This window comes from Poecilia latipinna, unplaced genomic scaffold, assembly GCF_001443285.1.
Source record: "Poecilia latipinna isolate Pla-1442-1.1 unplaced genomic scaffold, P_latipinna-1.0 Scaffold2830, whole genome shotgun sequence".
Lineage (NCBI taxonomy): Eukaryota > Metazoa > Chordata > Actinopteri > Cyprinodontiformes > Poeciliidae > Poecilia > Poecilia latipinna.
The window spans coordinates 25,442-42,500 of NW_015115446.1; the positions used below are offsets into that span (position 1 = coordinate 25,442).

Below are 17,059 nucleotides of genomic sequence, written 5' to 3' on the forward strand. Positions count from 1 at the left end.
TGGTCAGTGCTGATGTTTATGTTCAATATTGTGCAGCTGAAGTCCTAACTGGGAACGCTATAACCCCACTGCATCCTAAAACTCCCTGAAAACTGCTGCAGACTACATGTAGACTACAATGTTTATGTGGTATAAGTAGGCATGAGCTGAGTACAAATGCCTTGGTTTCTTGGTATCAACTCCAAAATTTAAATCAAGAATGTAAAACATGAATTTATGAATATTACTTGAAATAATGTTATCTATAGCATTATTACTTTCTTATGTTGGTATAAAAAAAGAAGTAAAGCTATAGAACAAACCGCTACTAAATTTAACAGTATATTTCGATTTAGGATTTATTATCACAATATTTTGTTTCATACTTTTTATTGCAATAAAAAGTATTTATTTAGAGATCTCTGTAAACAAAATTGTCCTTCAGAAAAAAAGGACTAGTTGAATCCAAAACACCAGTCATCCAGTTTTTCATAGAGAGAAGTGATGAAACATTGAGCTTGTTTTAATTTATCATACAATTAATTGATTTATTGCGACAGGCCTGTTTCCAAATTCCTCAGTCTCACTGTCTACAGTCACAAACTGCTCTAAAAACATAACAATCTAATATATATAGAAGAAATTTTTAAAAATTCTCATTTCATTTTTTTCATCTGGTGCTTGTGTGCCCACCCCCCTTTTTCTAATGCCGCCCTGGGCAACCGCCCATACGATCATATCTAAAGTAGAAGGAGCATAACAGAAAATGTTTGCACTTTTCAAACCGCAAATTTTTAAAACCTTTATATCTACAGCCAGCCCATCCCTAAATATGACATAATTTAACAGTTTTGTTATTTATTTCATCACAGTATTAACATGTTACCATTCGATTTTGTGGCCTTTGATTTCAACTTCAGTGACTCTAAAATGTACATAAAACACATAAATCTGTGTGGTTGAACTTTCACGTCATCCTGCTGTTCGGATTTCAAAATTATTCAATGGATTTACCGATTTAAGATTTTGCTAACATACCAGTTTATCTGCCTTTTGTATTGTTTTTTGTTCACACCTGTGCAGACCGGACGAGGTTGGTGGGATTTTGGGTGTTGGGCATTTTCGGCAGAAATGTAATGAACTGTAATGTACGTCCAAAATAAGCCAGGGTTCATGTCAAGTTTTACCACTAAAATGTAATCTTTCTTTTTTTACTTTGTAAAAAAACACCTGTTCCCCACTAAGGCTCTTGATTAGTTTCAGCTATATAACTTGAACTTTTAAACCTTTATCAGATGAATTACCATCACTTGTATTTTAGTTTTATAATCTTATTTACTTCTAATTTTGTTAGAAAATGTTAATATTTATGTGTTCATTGATTGTTTGGGAAAGCATTACTGTTTTTCTGCCTTTATGTATTCATTTTAACTTGCTTTGTAGATGTACAGCTTTTAATGTTGATCTTTTGTCACATTATATATTTCGTTTCTGATATTTTCCGACCAAACTGAATATTTTTTTTACTCCGCTTTCCAAAAACTACCAACCACAATGAGCTGGTATTTAAATTATTCTAACTATTTTTGCCCCAAGCCTTTTTCAGTCTGATTGATAACTTATTTCTAAAAGGTTTTTTTTGTGTGTGTGTGTTGTTGTCATAGTACAAGTGCTTTACTGTAGAGTGTACAGTATTTGTTTAAATATCTTTGTATATTGCTGTAAATTATGCAAATATACTTTCTTTGACATAAGAAATTACATGTAAACCTGATGAGACGGTTTTTGTAGATTACACTTGAAGGAACTGATGCTGCTGAAGCCCAAATTATGAAACTATTTGACACAAAATGCTCCCATGGAAGCTGGATTATACTTTGAAACATATCTTGAAAGCGTTTATCGGTAAAAGGTAGATTTAATTGTCTTTTTTTACAGATGGCGCATAAGAACCATTTGTGAAGTCGAATGTGAAATTTGCTCTTCAACTTTTTGATCTGAACTTTATGTTCTCCACGCTTACTCGCCACCAAAATGTTGTGTTGTGATGGCGTGTTGACTCACTCAGCTTGTCACAACCCGCCCTTGTGCCTTTTGGAAAAATCAATCCAATCATTCCTCCGTAGTGCTGGCATCATTTAGAGCAACAATTGACTTCCGTTTTGTATTCTGTACATATGCTTCATTGTGTAAAATGAGCTGCGTTTTAATTTACTCTTTTTTTTTTAATAAAAGTGATTTATCCTCTTGGATCCTCTCTCTCTCTCTCTCTGCCTGTTCGTTTTCTCAGCAAACGAGTTGAATGCCAGACGCTCCAGTGTTTTTTACAATGACTCACTGATTACTCACATCACATTTAGCACACATTCTGTTAGCTCAGCCGCCCTACCTTTTGGGTGGAGAGTTTAGGTTCTGGGGGAACAAAAAGAAAGAAAAAAGCAGAACTAACATGTTCACTTCCTGATTACATTCTGTCTTTCTGTAAAGGCTTTACAGTAGGGTAGTTTCCCCTGCTAAAACATTTTTCAACAATTATTGTTCATTTTAGAGCAAATTCTGAGGTTTAGAAGATATTGCTAAGAAGTTAAAAAGTATTATTTTGGGTACTTAACTTTATATAACCTAATAAACCCTTTTTTTTCAACAAATAGAAAATGTATGCTTTTACTGCTCTTTACAATTCTATTACTTCCTGTTTTGCTCAGCCTCTGAGGCAAATTAGTTATCTTTAAATATGCTAATGGATTTGCCCCTTTAAAGTTATTCTGTTTAAAAAATTTTACACTTAATATATTTAACAGAATAAAACAAATTCTAATATCAAACAAATAAAACCTGAGTAAGTATAAAGTTGTTTTACAACCACACCCCACATTCCCTGGCCTGATGGCGTCCGGACTTGTTCGTCCTTAAATCACTTAAATGGAACCAGTCTGACAACATTAAAGTAGATTAAATGATCTGCATCCACAGAAATTCAAGAACATAAGAAAGAAAATTACTGACAGAGGCTTTGACTGAATTTATTAGTTTAAAAGTTGATGTTATCTGGTACTTTTTCTTGCTTACCTTTGTATTTTGTGAGGAAGTGATCTCAGTTTTTTTACTTCTTCATTTAGTGAGGCTGCCCTCTAATGGTCAAACATGGTAACTCACTGCTCTGGCTTTAATTGAATTCTTAAACTTTGTTTTATATTTACTTTCTAAAGTTTCAGTGGGTTTCCACTTATTCCGTCCAAAGTCACTGAGAAGAGGTTCTACCTCCATTCAGATGGAGTAAATGGACTCATCCATTGTTTATTTATCATGTTTGATCTTATTGGCATTTTATTAAGAAGTTTTAGATACAGACCAATTGAATAACCAATTCATATTGAATCAAAAATAAAAAGCACTTTCTCTCTTAGAAACTTTGATTCAAAATGAAGGGATGAATTCACTGTAAATTCAGGTAAATGTGAGCTAATCAATAGATTGTTGCCTTTACTGTATGAAGAAACTGCACCCTGAAGGGGTGATGTTTACTTTAGTAACATTTATGAACAAAGATTTGTTTTTATAAAGGTGTGGAGCCCCTGCATAAAGAGTGCTAGATGGGATGACAAAATGAAAATAAAGTGAAAAAAGTCAAGGAAATGGCTAAAAAATTGAATTATAAAAACTATATATTATTGTTTTTACATTTGGTTTTAAATTGATGAATATCCTTTGTATTTAAGCAACATTTCTTATTACTATTCATATTAGTTACTTTTAGTAACTTTTTCACTGTCAGCTACTGGTGATCTACTATTTTAATTGGCTTTTTAACATCGTATTTTCAAAATTATTTTTCACAAATATACAAATTAAGGCCAAAGAAGAAAGCTGGGAGCAACATGTGTAACTATGGTGAAAGGATAATCTCTTAAATGATGTTGAAAAATTTAGAAAAGGAATAAAAAATGTTTGAAATGCTAATTTGAAATAGTGGTGTGATCAGTGTTAGTTTTAACAATGTTAATGCAACTTTTTGGAAAGTTTTAGTGAATGCTCTCCAAATGTCCCCAAAACATTTTCTAAAACCTCTAAAGACTCACAGATAATAACAGGAAACATTTACAGTGTAAAGTTAGTGACCCTTAAGGGAGCGTTACCTAGTCAGTGTTAAGTAGTCAGTTGATAAGGGTAGCTGCTTTGGGAGCAAATGAGCACATAATATAGAAAAGTAACTAGTTTGTTAGTTGTTCCTTGACTAGGGTTTCTACTTCTTTTCTGCATGTGCTTTCAATGGGGAAATGGCGCCCCCATGTGTTGAGTTGGCGTCCTTTGCTTGCTACTGAATATGAAGACCGTGTTATGTGCTTTTTACAGAATAGCATAGCAAAGTATTCCACTTCCCAGTCTTAGATTATTTCTGACATCCTAATTAGTTGGTTGACAGGAGAGGAAAAGGCTCAGTCTGTTACAGCAGCCAGATGCCTCACCCTCTGGAAATGTTACATTAACGTTCTCCAAATATTCCCCAGCGGTTGGTTTCCACACAGTTGTGACTTTATATAACTATCAAGAAACATTCCTGGTGAAAAGAAACACTTCTATTTTGATAAGACTCCTTGATAATTGAATATATAATATATTTCAATGCAGCTCCAGTTAAATGCCTGAGAATAAAACATACAGAAAGTTGATTTTCTTGACTGCAGACCAGAGTTTTGTTAAAAGAGTGAAAGAATCTGAAACCAATGCCTTGACTGGGATTCAATCAAATGCTCAAATCTAGATCCAAATATAAAGTATTTGTATAAAAAGTATAAAATATTTAGTAGGTCACTTTTACCTACTAAAAGCAGGCAAATTGAAAAAATGTTTTTTTTTTTTTAAACAAACAAACATCATAATCAGTTTATGTATTCTTGTATTATATAATGGGCATTTTACAATTTGAACTCACCTCTGACCAACATTTCTCCCTGTAATAGAGGTTAATCTTATCTTTGTTTGTTTGAAACTCAATTAATTAATTTGCTTGTTGACGGCCTAATGGAAGGCTAAGCATTAAATGTGTTTCATGAAGCAGACAGAAAGAGGTCTGTGGATTGAAAGGTGGTTAGGGTTGATCAAACAGGATCAACCAAGCTTGACTTTCTTTGTTCAGGCTAAATTTGGTCTCGACCTATGTAACATTTTCAATACCTTTTTTTCTACAGAGGAAAAAAAAGTTCAAACTTTTAAAAAATCACAGCACATAGAAAGGATCCACAGGGTTTGCAGGGTATATTTTATAAACTGAACAGATGCACAACATGAAACTACCACACAAATGCATACACTCTTATCGTTACACCAATCTGAAACACAAGTAAGAAAATTGTCCTGTTAATAACCTCCTGTTGTTAAAGGCAGTCAGTGAGCAGCTACAGAAGATTTTCCTTCTGACCAACTATTCCCTTCAGCAGTTAGAGGCAAACCAATGGGAAAATCCCAACTACTGGCTTGATTCATTGCTTCTGTTGTCCTGCACCTTCTCTCCATGTACACAGCAAGTCATATTCATGGCACAGGTGTCCACTTGGACAGTAACAACGTTTTCTTCTAATGTTTAGTGATGTGGTGAGCCTCAGTCTTCCATCCGGACTAATTTCTTGTGGATACATGAGCAGATGGACACCAGACTGGCAGTAAGAGTCTCTGGCTTCAACGTAACCAGCCACAGGAGTTATCACTTGAGAAAAAGGCCAAAAGTGGCTGCAGTGTTGCTAAAAGCTACAGACACACGGATACATGCAGACAGAAAGGTGAGGGGTCAGGATGCTTCTTGTGCTTCTACACCTGTTGGGAATCTGAGCGTAGCTTTAAACGGATGGTTTAACATTGCTGTACATGTAGGAGTAAAGTGAGTAACAGTCCCAAAAATCTGGCCTTAAAGCAACAGCAGCAGCAGAGAACTTCAGTCTGGTGAGGTTTTATTTATACCACCTTCCAGCTCGGGTGCTGCAGCCATCAGCAGAAACACTGCCGACTCCCTTTGGTGACTTCTTCGGAGGAATGGACCATGTTGGGAACAAATCCGCTTTTTACTCCTTCCCAGCCATCTTGGATCTGGATGTCCCCACTTCGGACCAGCTCAAAGATTTCCCTTGTCAGATCTACAAATGCCTGAAGAATAAAAAACATCTTCAGTCAGAATTAAATTAAATTTACCTTAATTTCCAACAAATTTGGTTAGTTAGAATGCGTTGGACGACTACTTCCAACATAGAACCAAGTGCCTTAATAAATCAAATTATAGCTTGAAAACTGTATTTTGTATTTGCAATTTGCTTGACTATCTGAAACAATAAAGCCAAAACAGGAGACATTTCTGACGGTGCAGATACTTTTAAACATCGCTGTATAATCAGACCTTCTCCACATTAATAGCATCCCGTGCCGAAGTCTCCACATAACGCATCCCATAGGCCCCTGCCAGCTTCTCCGCCTCATGCTGGGTCACCTGCCGCTGGGCCTCCAGGTCACACTTGTGGCCGACGAGCAGGAAGACGATGCTGTGCGGCTGGACGTGACTTCGCGCCTCCTCCAGCCAGTTATGGACGTTCTGGAAGGAGCGGCGGTTCGTGATGTCAAAGAGCAAAAGGCCTCCCACTGAGTTACGGTAGTAGGCTCTGGTAATGGACCTGGACAGGAGAAAAACATGGGATTAATCTGTTTGTAGTTAACATGCTGAAGGCTTTTAATTGTTCCCACATTGTATCCCACTACAACCAAATATCGCGTTGAATTTTACTGGTATTATCTGAAATAGAGCGACAAAAAGAAGTTCTGGCAAATAGGAAATAAGGGGATAAAATGAATTTCACTGCATGTAGTGTTAAGGGAAATAATCTGAACTGGATCCTTCAAATCCATCAAGAACTGGGTGAGAATCAAGACGTGGAAAGTCCTGGGCCGAGTCAGAAATCTGAAACAGTAAGAACAGTCTTTCTTCTGTTCTTTCTTCTTCATAACTGAATCTGTGTTTTCTAACTTGTTTCACATTACAGTAAGCATGAAACAAAGAGATAATCCAATCAGAATTAGAAAACAAACAGGCTCTGCAAAATTAAATCAATTTTGGAATTAAGGGAATATAATACAAGAGCAAAACTAATGTGGCAAACTAGACAGGAGCAATAAAAACATGAAATAACAAATGGGATGAAGAGAAAAAATGAGCAGGCAGTAAAATTTGTCTAGTTTTGTTTACATAGGCTGACAAAAAGAGAAACTTGAAGCGGTGAGTAAAATATTGTCTCTACCTGAACCTCTCTTGTCCTGCAGTGTCCCAGATCTGAAGTTTGATCCTTTTTCCCGGCTCGATCTCCACCAGGCGAGAGAAGAAGTCCACACCCACAGTGGGGTCTGATACCTGGGCGAAGCGGCCCTCTGTGAACCTCCGGATCAGACATGACTTGCCCACTGTGGAGTCTCCGATGACAATCAGACGGAACTGGTAAAGCCATATTGTCTCCATGACTCATGTGACTTTAATCTGTCGCAGAGAAAGATGTCAGAAGGTTTTTCACCGAGCGTTAAACGGAAGAGAGAAGCTAAATCTCACACTAATAAAATTAACTTTAAATTGTTTATTTTTTTTTTCTGATCAGTTAATTGGTTTAGTTTGTACATTTTCATAAACACTCCTTTGCACAATTTCTCATAGTCATTCCACTTATATTACTTTTTGTTACACTATTGACATTTTAATGTTTTATTTTAGGTTTTTTGTGGTATATCAACTGAAGCAGAAGAAAAAATGGAAACATGACCTTTGAAATGTTTTAAAAATAAAAATCTTAAAAGCCACTTTGTGTTTTGGTATTCAGCCTTCTTTACTCTGACGTCCAAAAATAAAATCCACTGTAGCCACCTGCCTTTCAAAGTCACCTTATCACTATAAATCAACTGTGTTTTATTAATGTTGACGTATAAATCTATTCTGTTCATTAGAAAACATTGCAGAACAACATGATAAAAGCTCAGGATGAAAAGTGTTTTCGTCAAGATGCTTTTGCAGCAACAATCCGAACATCTCACAGAATACTGTTGAACGAAACATCTGAACATGAAAAAAGCCTGGCACAACTGAAAACATCAAGACAGCAGTTCATACTGAGAGATGATCAGTGAAACAACTGAGATACCCATGATAACGCTGGAGGAGCTGCACAACTCAGGTGAAAAATACAGATGTTGACAGAACAACTATAAGTTATGAACTACACAAATTTCACCTTTATGGGAAAGTGGAGAAAAGAAAGCCTTAAGATGTCCAGCTTATAGTTTGTCATACATCATTTATTGAGAGAAGACCAAAATTGAACTTTCAGACATACATGCAAAACTTTATTTTTGGGTTAAAGCACCGTTCCTACAGTCAGATACGGTGGAGGCAGTATCATGCTGAGGGTACGCTTCTTCAGCAGGAACAGAGAAAGATGTGGAGGTGATATGAAGATGGAAGGAGCTAAATGTAATACAATCCTGGAAGAAACTCTGCTGCAAACTGGAGAGGATGTTCACCTTCCCACAGGATAATGACATTCCTGCCAGAGTTAAAGAGGAATGGTGCAGATCAGAGCATATTTATGTGTTGGAACGGCTCCATCAAATTCAAAGTCTAGATCGTATTGAAAACAGGACAGTCTTCTTCAAACGTGGCAAAATTTGAGCTAGTTTGCAAAAAAAGGATTAACAAAAAAAGTGTGTAAATATGTTAAAAGCTGCAATCTAAAAAAATATAGAAATGTTCAATGAACACTAACATCTTTGCAAAGCTCTAAAAATACCAAAGTAAATTGTTCTAAAAGTAACAACAATCAAATTTCTTCTTTTAAACAGTGCATCTGTTTAAAAAGCATGAAATAAATCAGTTGAGCCCCTGTATGTGTCAATTATATTATAATTTTTGGTTCATAACAATATTATAAAAAGCTCAAATCATCTCAGCCCTGTGCAAGTGATTCACAGTGGGGTGATCTAATTTGAGGAGATAAGAGTGAGGGGGAGGGCGCTCCTCTCCAACTCAATAAACAGTGGTGTAGTCAGCCCCCATGTGGATTATAGAGTAGCTGGTAGGGAGCAATAACACTCAGTGAGGCGTTGGAGCAAGTCATGTATGCTTTCAGTGAAGAAATACATGCAGAATATAACATGTTGTTGCCCAGGTTCCTAAAAGGTAAACAAAGCTGTTTTATCCATTAGGCCTCCCCTAAATCATCCCAGGAGTATTTTTATTCTACATATTTAAGATTATACATAAATACCTGAAGATGGCCTACCTTGGTTCTGAGCTCAGCAGCAGTGAAAAACAAGCTCCATGTTGATGATTGTGTCTTCTGAAAATGACCCCTGAGGCTTTCGGTAGCTATGATGCAGCTTCTTACAGGAATAACCCGCAAAAGACGCAACACATGAATCACGGTTTCAAAGGTGCAGGATATGGCTGCTCAGCGCGCAGAGCAGCTAGTGAAGCTAGTGATGGGAGCTGCTGATATTTCCGTGTGATCATCCGAAATGGCAGCAGGACACAGCACCACCACCAGCAGCAGCGGCAGCAGCATCACGCACAAACACCTCTTCCTCGCCCTCATCAGCACCAGTACCGTAACTACACCGACAACAGCGCAGCGACAAACTATCAAGCTGCTGCATTCATGGCCTGGAGAAACAGAATGGCGTGAGGTACACAGTTGTATTTAACTTTATCACTGCGTGCAAAGAATGATGTTTAGATAACCACCGGCTTTTGCAACTTAGTTTTACATACTGAAGCCCAATGTAAAATCAAACATAACCGGATAATTCATCTTTAAGCTTTTTGCACAAAAATAAAACAGCACACATTCCTACTTTAAAAGGTTGTATATTTTCTGTTGATTCCTATTTGAACGGTTTGCACCGTGTGTTGGTGTCGCAACTGTAGGGTTTTACTATTACTTTTGGTGTTATACGTGACGGATTGAGTTATAACAGAGAATGAAGTGGAACGTCTCCAGAACATTTATGAAAATTCACTCAATTTCTACAATTAAATAGCTTCCGTTTTTATGACATGATGAAATGATATGTACAAAACTACTAAAAACAGTTTAGATTTACTTAATCGTGACGCTTTCAGGACAGAAAAGTGAGGAGGCTGAAAGCGATATTTCCAAGCAGTACTTGAAGTAACCATTTACTCTCACTAAGACAGATGTTAGACACGGACTCAAAATATAATGTGACTGCCTGTTTGCCGCAAACTGCAGCGCTTCATTTGTGGACTGATGTAACCTAGCTCGTATTTTGTCAACAAAGCAGACGATGTATTCAGGTACTGTAGGCATAGAATGTCGTAATGCTCAAACAGGGACACAAAATTCATGCAAAAACATTCTTTCATATTTTAGGCTTAAAAACGTAAAAGAAAAACGTTTTAAATAAATCCTTTGACATAACATAGGCCTATAACTTGACCAATCGAGCCACACCTTGGTGTAGATGTTAGAATTTCAATTTCAATTTTATATATATATATATATATATATATATATATATATATATATATATATATATATATATATATATATATATATATATATATATATTATTTCCCCTAATAATTGTTATATTATATCGAAAGATTGGAGAAAAGAATGTGGTTGATGCCTAGATTTACGAGCAGCTCTTGAATGCACCATCATCTCGTCTTATTCGGCTGTTAGACACGCGTTCAAACTGTTATAATAGGTTAGCCTTAAAATGATCGGCTCAGACCGTCAACGCTGTTTTTCCTGCAGACCGAATTGATGTGATGTTTTGTTCGTAATTTCACAGAAACAAAAACAACTTTCCATGACTTTTTTGTCACCAATATCAAGTTTTTCAACATCATTTTGTGTATTTATTTATTTCCCCCTTTATTTTTATTTTATTTATTTATTTATTTATTTTTGTCGTTTTTGCCGAGCTGCAGGCATGCAGCAGGAGCTTCTTTTCAAAGTCCTGGTTGTCGGGGATCTTGGTGTCGGGAAAACGTCTATCATCAAGCGGTACGTTCATCAGATCTTCTCCCAGCACTACAGAGCCACCATCGGGGTTGACTTCGCGCTGAAAGTTCTGCAGTGGGACAGTGACACCGTGATCCGGCTGCAGCTGTGGGACATAGCAGGTCTGCCTCAGCTTTGTACACCAAAACAAGAAAAACAGCAATCTTTTGAGCTGATATTTTAAAAAATAATAATTTAAGAGCAAGTACTCACAAACCTGAAAGTACTTTAACGTGGCTGTTGTGTTTGTGACTGTGTCAGAAATTGGAACAATAAAAAATACTTCCCCAGTGAGTCAGGCTGCCCTCTGCATGCCACAGAGCCTCCCTGTACTTGATACCTCCTCGTGGAATGTAGATCTTGTGTCTGACTGTGACTGAAGTGATCCCATGATCAATAATATCAATCACATGATGGCAGCTACCGTAAAATAAATGGACTCGCTCTCTCACACACACATTCAGATATTTGTGGAGTTGATTTGCTGTTCTTTTGTCCCAGGACAGGAGCGGTACGGGAACATGACCCGTGTCTACTACAGGGAGGCGGTGGGAGCACTGGTGGTGTTTGATGTGACGAGGGCCTCCACGTTTGAGGCTGTGCTGAAGTGGAAGGATGACCTGGACTCTAAGGTGAGACAAACTCAGATTTAGGATTAGGGATTTTGTGTCCTTTTCTGATCACTCTGTTTCTCTCAGTCTGTAACCTTACAAAAACAGAGACCTTTCTTGGTAATTCAGATGCTATGGAAACAATAAATCTGTGAATGTAATTGAATGTGATCATGCAGTGATACAGAAATCAGCATAGAAGTAACTTTCTGTACTAGATGTTGAATAAAATGGACTGAAAATGGAGCCTTGAGGAATCAGATGTATAATTGCTAATCGATGCAAAGTAAAGCTGATCCGGTGATTAAGATTTGAACTAGTTTTCCACTGAACAAGACATTCACACACTTTTCCAGTCAACCAATTAGTGTTTTATAGCCAACTATGACACTCTTAAGATTCAGTAACACCAACACAGAAGTTTTAGATGTGTTGCTTTTAAGCTATTTGTCATTTAAAACCTTTACCAGTGCTGTATCAATGCTGTGATATGGTCAAATCCCCTGACTGGAAAGCATTTTTTAATTAAAAAGCTTTAAATTTGTTGTGGACTTTGATCAAGAGATGACAAAATACGTGTGGTAAGAAATGTTGTAATATCTCATAATCTACGCTAGGGGGCGCAGGCAAGCCTTGAATAAAAGTGGCCTGAAGGTGGAGCCTTGTGAAACTCTGCATGTCATCTTTGTCTGCTGAGATTTACAATTACAATTGGTTGGTTGTAAAAATCTAAAAAAACACTCATACAGGTGAAAGAGTATTTTTGGGCTTGACTTTGACTTTGTTCTGGTTAAATTTTTGGATATAAAATAGCAGATGATGCAGCTGTAACGTGAGGTTCATTTCATCTTTCCTCAGGTGACCCTGAACCATGGGAGACCAGTTCCTGCTGTTCTGCTTGCCAACAAGTCAGACCAAATATCGTGTCAGCTGCCCAAACTGGACTTCTTCTGCAGGGAGAACGGGTTTGTGGGCTGGTTTGAGACTTCTGCAAAGGTAACATCACTTTGAAAACCAGAACAACAGCATCCAGACCCATGCTGCTGATTTTTAATGCAGAAGTGCACTAGTGCTATTAAATACCTTTGAAAGCAGATTACCAAAGGAAAAATACTTAGGATAAATAGTAAAAGGCAACAACAGCTGACTATAAAATCAAAAGATTTGCTTGAAACACAAATTATTTTCTTTGTTTTTAAGAGAGAAACTGAATAAAAGTGTAGCGTGAAGTCCAGATTTCTGTTTTTCTCCCTTTCTGGCTCAATGTGTCTAAAGAATTACATCAGAGTAAAAGTCAGAGAAAACATTTGAGTTGAAGAATCCGTAAACTCTGCAGACAGCTCAGTGAGATCAGGACAGAAACATCCACTGCGGGTTCACAGCAGGATCCTGAGCTGAGCACGGAAACCTGACTGAAAGACATCACAGCTGATGGTCGTTGTTAAGAAGACGCTTCATTGTTAAAACACCGTAATGTCACTGACAAATAATTTTGGGCTGTGTATGCTCTCAAACAGCTGGAAAAACCATTTTTGACTTTTCAGTAGCACAAGACCAAAATGTAACACATCCAGGTTTCGAAAATCTACACATTTTATTCTGAATTCACAGAAACCTAACTGCAAATTCACCAGATACTTTTCTTTGAACCTCTAAAATCCAATTTATGGTGTTACTAAATCCAGGGGAAAAAATTGTTTTGTAGCATTCTGCTCATTCATGATGCAAAATAAGTTGCAAAGAACATTTCTTTAGAAATGCTTATGTGTTCTGACCATCAGGAAAACAGAAACATCGACGAGGCAGCGCGCTGTTTGGTGGAGCACATCATGAACAACGAGGAGAGCTCGGTGTCAGAGCGAGAGCCGTCCTCCGTCCTCCTGTCGGGATACGCCAGCACCGCCAGGAGTCCTGAAAACTGTTCTTCATGTTTAAAATAATCACATTACATCAGGGACAAAAGATCTGAAAGAAAAGTTCCTTTTATAAGTTACATGTAGAAGTAATAACATTATTTAAAGCTGTGCTCACACTCCAGTATAGTGGAGTATATAAAGTGGAGCACAAAAAGCAAGAGTTTTGTTTTTTATGGTTTTACTTTTTGTTATTTAACTAACTAGAAAAATGTAAACACATAAAATGTGAACATTCTCAGAAAGATTGACCTAATATTTAGTTTGTGAGCCACGAATCACAGGCAATGTGAGTTCATGGTTTGAATGTTTGTATCAGTTTCTGCAATTAACACAATAATGTCAGCTTGGTCATGAAGCGGAGTCATGCTATTTTGTGTTTTAGATTTCTGTGTCCCTGAAAATAAAAAGAAGCCTAATATCCAAATATGCATTTTTATGTTTAACTATCTAGAAAAATGAAAAAGTGATTATTTCAAATAATTACCTTCTCTGAATGTTTTGCAACCAGGCACTTCTGCAAAATTCTTTGGAGAAAAAAAATCCAGACCTCTGTGGAGGACAGTTGTGAAATGGTAATTGGACTGAATTTTACGGAAGAGGATTAGGGCCACTGGAAAAAAGAAAAAAAAATCTGACTTTAATCTCATAATTCTGACTTTTTTTTCTCAGAATTCTGAGATTAAAGTCAGAACTGTTTTATTTTTTTTCCAGTGGCCCCAATCCTCTTCCATAGAGCTTATATAGTACTTTTCCAGTCATTTTGACCACTCAAAGCACTTTACATTAGAGTCACATTCACACATCGATAGGTTAGCAATTTGGGGTTAAGTGCCTTGCCCAAGGGCAGATTGACACATGGCAGGAGGAAGCTGGAGTCGAACCTATATAACCTTCCAATTGCAAGATGACTACTCTACCCACAGAGCCACAGTCACTTGATTCGACCCAGAAACGTCTGATCACGTGTGGTTAGATGACTGCAGCCAGGTGTAACGGCTGCAGCAGGTTCACCACACCCTGCAGCAGACCTAAGGCTCAGGAGGAAGGCATTTATAAACTAACTTTAATCTGTTGAGGTAAAAATGTCCAATCAGGAACATTTTAACCTATCTACTTATTGTAACTGCATCGGAGAAGAAAAACAATTAAGAATTTCTCAATCATATATTTTGTGCTTTTGAGATCTGAATGTGTCCCAATTATCTCAATGCTGCAGTCTCTGCTTATCTTGACAAAGACAAATACCTTGTCCCAGCAGGACCTTCTGCAGGGCAGCCTTTTCTCTCTATGAAGCTGCAATACTGTGTGCAACATTATAAACAATTATCAGCTGCTTGAATGGTTCCTTGTGTTCTTCTATTCTGCAGAGAAAAAATTACAACTATCCGCTAAGGTCAAAATAGAAATAGAAGTAATTATGGTTTCTGTGTCTAGTTAGTGGCATCTCCAGTCCAAAGAAAATACAAACACCCTTGGAGAGACGAGTTTTTGCTGCAGACATAAAAGCAAACTGTTTCAGAGCTGACTTGCTGTCAGACTGTTGCACCATTGTTGTTGTAAGTTGTTGTTTACAACCACAAAATCAATATCTTCCCAAATCTGAGTCTTTTCTTTCTCTCTTTAAAATCAGCAAAGAGAACCTGTCTGCTTTTGTGCCAGCGTCCTTTGAGTGTTATTTAAAATTCAGTGTTTTCTATTGCGTTGGATTTTACTTCACAGCTGGTAATGAGCTCCTGGATCAATTTGTAAAATTACAAATGTGTGTCTCTATTCTTTGTGGACATGCCAAAGACAAATAATTCTTGTTTTTGTGTCTGTTGTGTTTTTAGGATCTCTTCATAAATCACAAGATGCTTCAATAAAATCTCACAAAACAAGATAAAGTATGAGAGCTTAAAGATCGTCCGCAACCATATATTTTTAATTATTGTCAATCCTAGACATAAAAAACACCTCCAAGATCAATAGGTAATTAAACACCTGGAAAAAAACAATTAATTTTTATAACTAATGGCATGAAGAAAACCCAAGAGACCTTGGAGGGCGTGCATGCTAAATTAAACTTTTATGATGAAAAAAGATGAAAAAAATATTGTTTTATTGCATGGTCTTAACGGGGCTTCATCCCTGTTGTCAGAAGATATTAAGGGCCTGTGAGCCTCAGCGACAAAAAGGCTGAAGTGAGAAAACATAATTATGCTGAAGGGATTCCAACTCAGACTGGGGTTGAGACTCATCCAAACCAATTTCATGCCAGACAAAACGAAGAGTGAGATCTTCTCTTTTATTAAAAACACACACATATGTTTTACCCAACTAGGCATTCATGGAGGACAGGATGTGAACATCTAACTTCTCTCATATACTAGCGTAAGCACTGGTCCTTTAACTTAACATACAAAAGAGTTGAGCTGAGCAAAACCTACAAAAAATCATATCACAATTTACAAATTCATGTTTTGATTTGAACCTTTTGATGAAATACTCAGATGAGTTAATCCACTTGATTTTCTAATATACAATAACATATTTAGATATTACTTTAACTTTGCAAGTTATTTATCTAACCAAGTCCAGTAGACAGCATTATGTTGTTGACTTTGCAGCAATCACCTCTCCTTTCATGCAAGTGGCAACAAGGGGAAGGCTTAATTTTTGCAGGAATAAAAGGAATGTGGCTCAGTAGAAGCAGCCATCTACCACAATCAACAAAGAACGGTTGAGTGGACAGAAAGGAGGCAGAAGCACTGAGCAAGGAGTACTTTCTATGAGAAAGAGAAAAAAAATACACTAATTTATTTGAAGCAATATCTCTGTCAGTGGTTTCCTCCTTTAAAATGATGTAGTAAACACAGAATAACTGCTGGAAGTACTTTCCTAACCACAGCTGTGCCAACATCTCTACCTAGAAAACAGACAAAATACAGAAACAATGTGCCGGTACTTTCTGTCTGAGGGAAAAACAAAGAGTACATCTTTGGTCGAGTTCTGACCGGCCAGGTGTAACTTCTCTGAAGGGAAACACTCTGCAGCGCTCCAGACTGATCTTAGCATGACTCCGTTTTACAGTTTCAGTCATGCAAACTGAAAAATACCAGCTAACCAGAATGAATTGCAACAAAGAGAAATTCTCCTTCGAATGATGTCTTTGAATTTCCATACACCATCAAATCAAGCTGCTAGTTGAGGGACACACATTGTAAAAAAAAAAAAAAAATTAAAACAACTGGCTAATCTAATGATAACAGGGTATATGTTGGCATAAATATAGTATCACAAATTAAAGAGACAGAAGCTCCTTAAAGGTGGGTCTTCGTGTTTAGATTTGTCTTGAGGCATCAGTGCTCAGCAAGGTGACCACAGCAGATAATTGCCTCATCAACTGGGTTCTGCTTTAAGACGCCCTCCCCAGACCCGAGAAGTTGCCCAATCGCCCTCCTCTCCGTCACCTGATTCACGTGCTGCCATTTCACACACAAGTTTGACTGACATAACAATAATTGAG

The 17,059-nt window shown here is 37.2% G+C and overlaps 2 protein-coding genes across 2 annotated transcripts; one reads left to right on the top strand and one right to left on the bottom strand.

Moving 5' to 3' along the window:
* Nucleotides 1-5,218: 5,218 nt before the first annotated feature.
* On the bottom strand, nt 5,219-9,674 carry LOC106939324 (ras-related protein Rab-39B-like). Its single transcript, XM_015021689.1, has 4 exons — nt 9,279-9,674; nt 7,257-7,489; nt 6,365-6,635; nt 5,219-6,117 (listed from the first exon to the last, which is right to left on the bottom strand). The coding sequence occupies exons 2-4, from the start codon at nt 7,469-7,471 to the stop codon at nt 5,962-5,964; spliced, it is 642 nt and encodes a 213-aa protein (XP_014877175.1). The 5' UTR covers nt 7,472-7,489; nt 9,279-9,674; the 3' UTR covers nt 5,219-5,961.
* A 1,257-nt stretch (nt 9,675-10,931) lies between these two features.
* On the top strand, nt 10,932-13,909 carry rab38c (RAB38c, member of RAS oncogene family). The gene is made up of 4 exons (XM_015021690.1): nt 10,932-11,149; nt 11,529-11,659; nt 12,497-12,634; nt 13,420-13,909. Exons 1-4 carry the CDS (start codon nt 10,957-10,959, stop codon nt 13,576-13,578), a joined length of 621 nt encoding a protein of 206 aa, XP_014877176.1. The 5' UTR covers nt 10,932-10,956; the 3' UTR covers nt 13,579-13,909.
* Nucleotides 13,910-17,059: the final 3,150 nt, after the last annotated feature.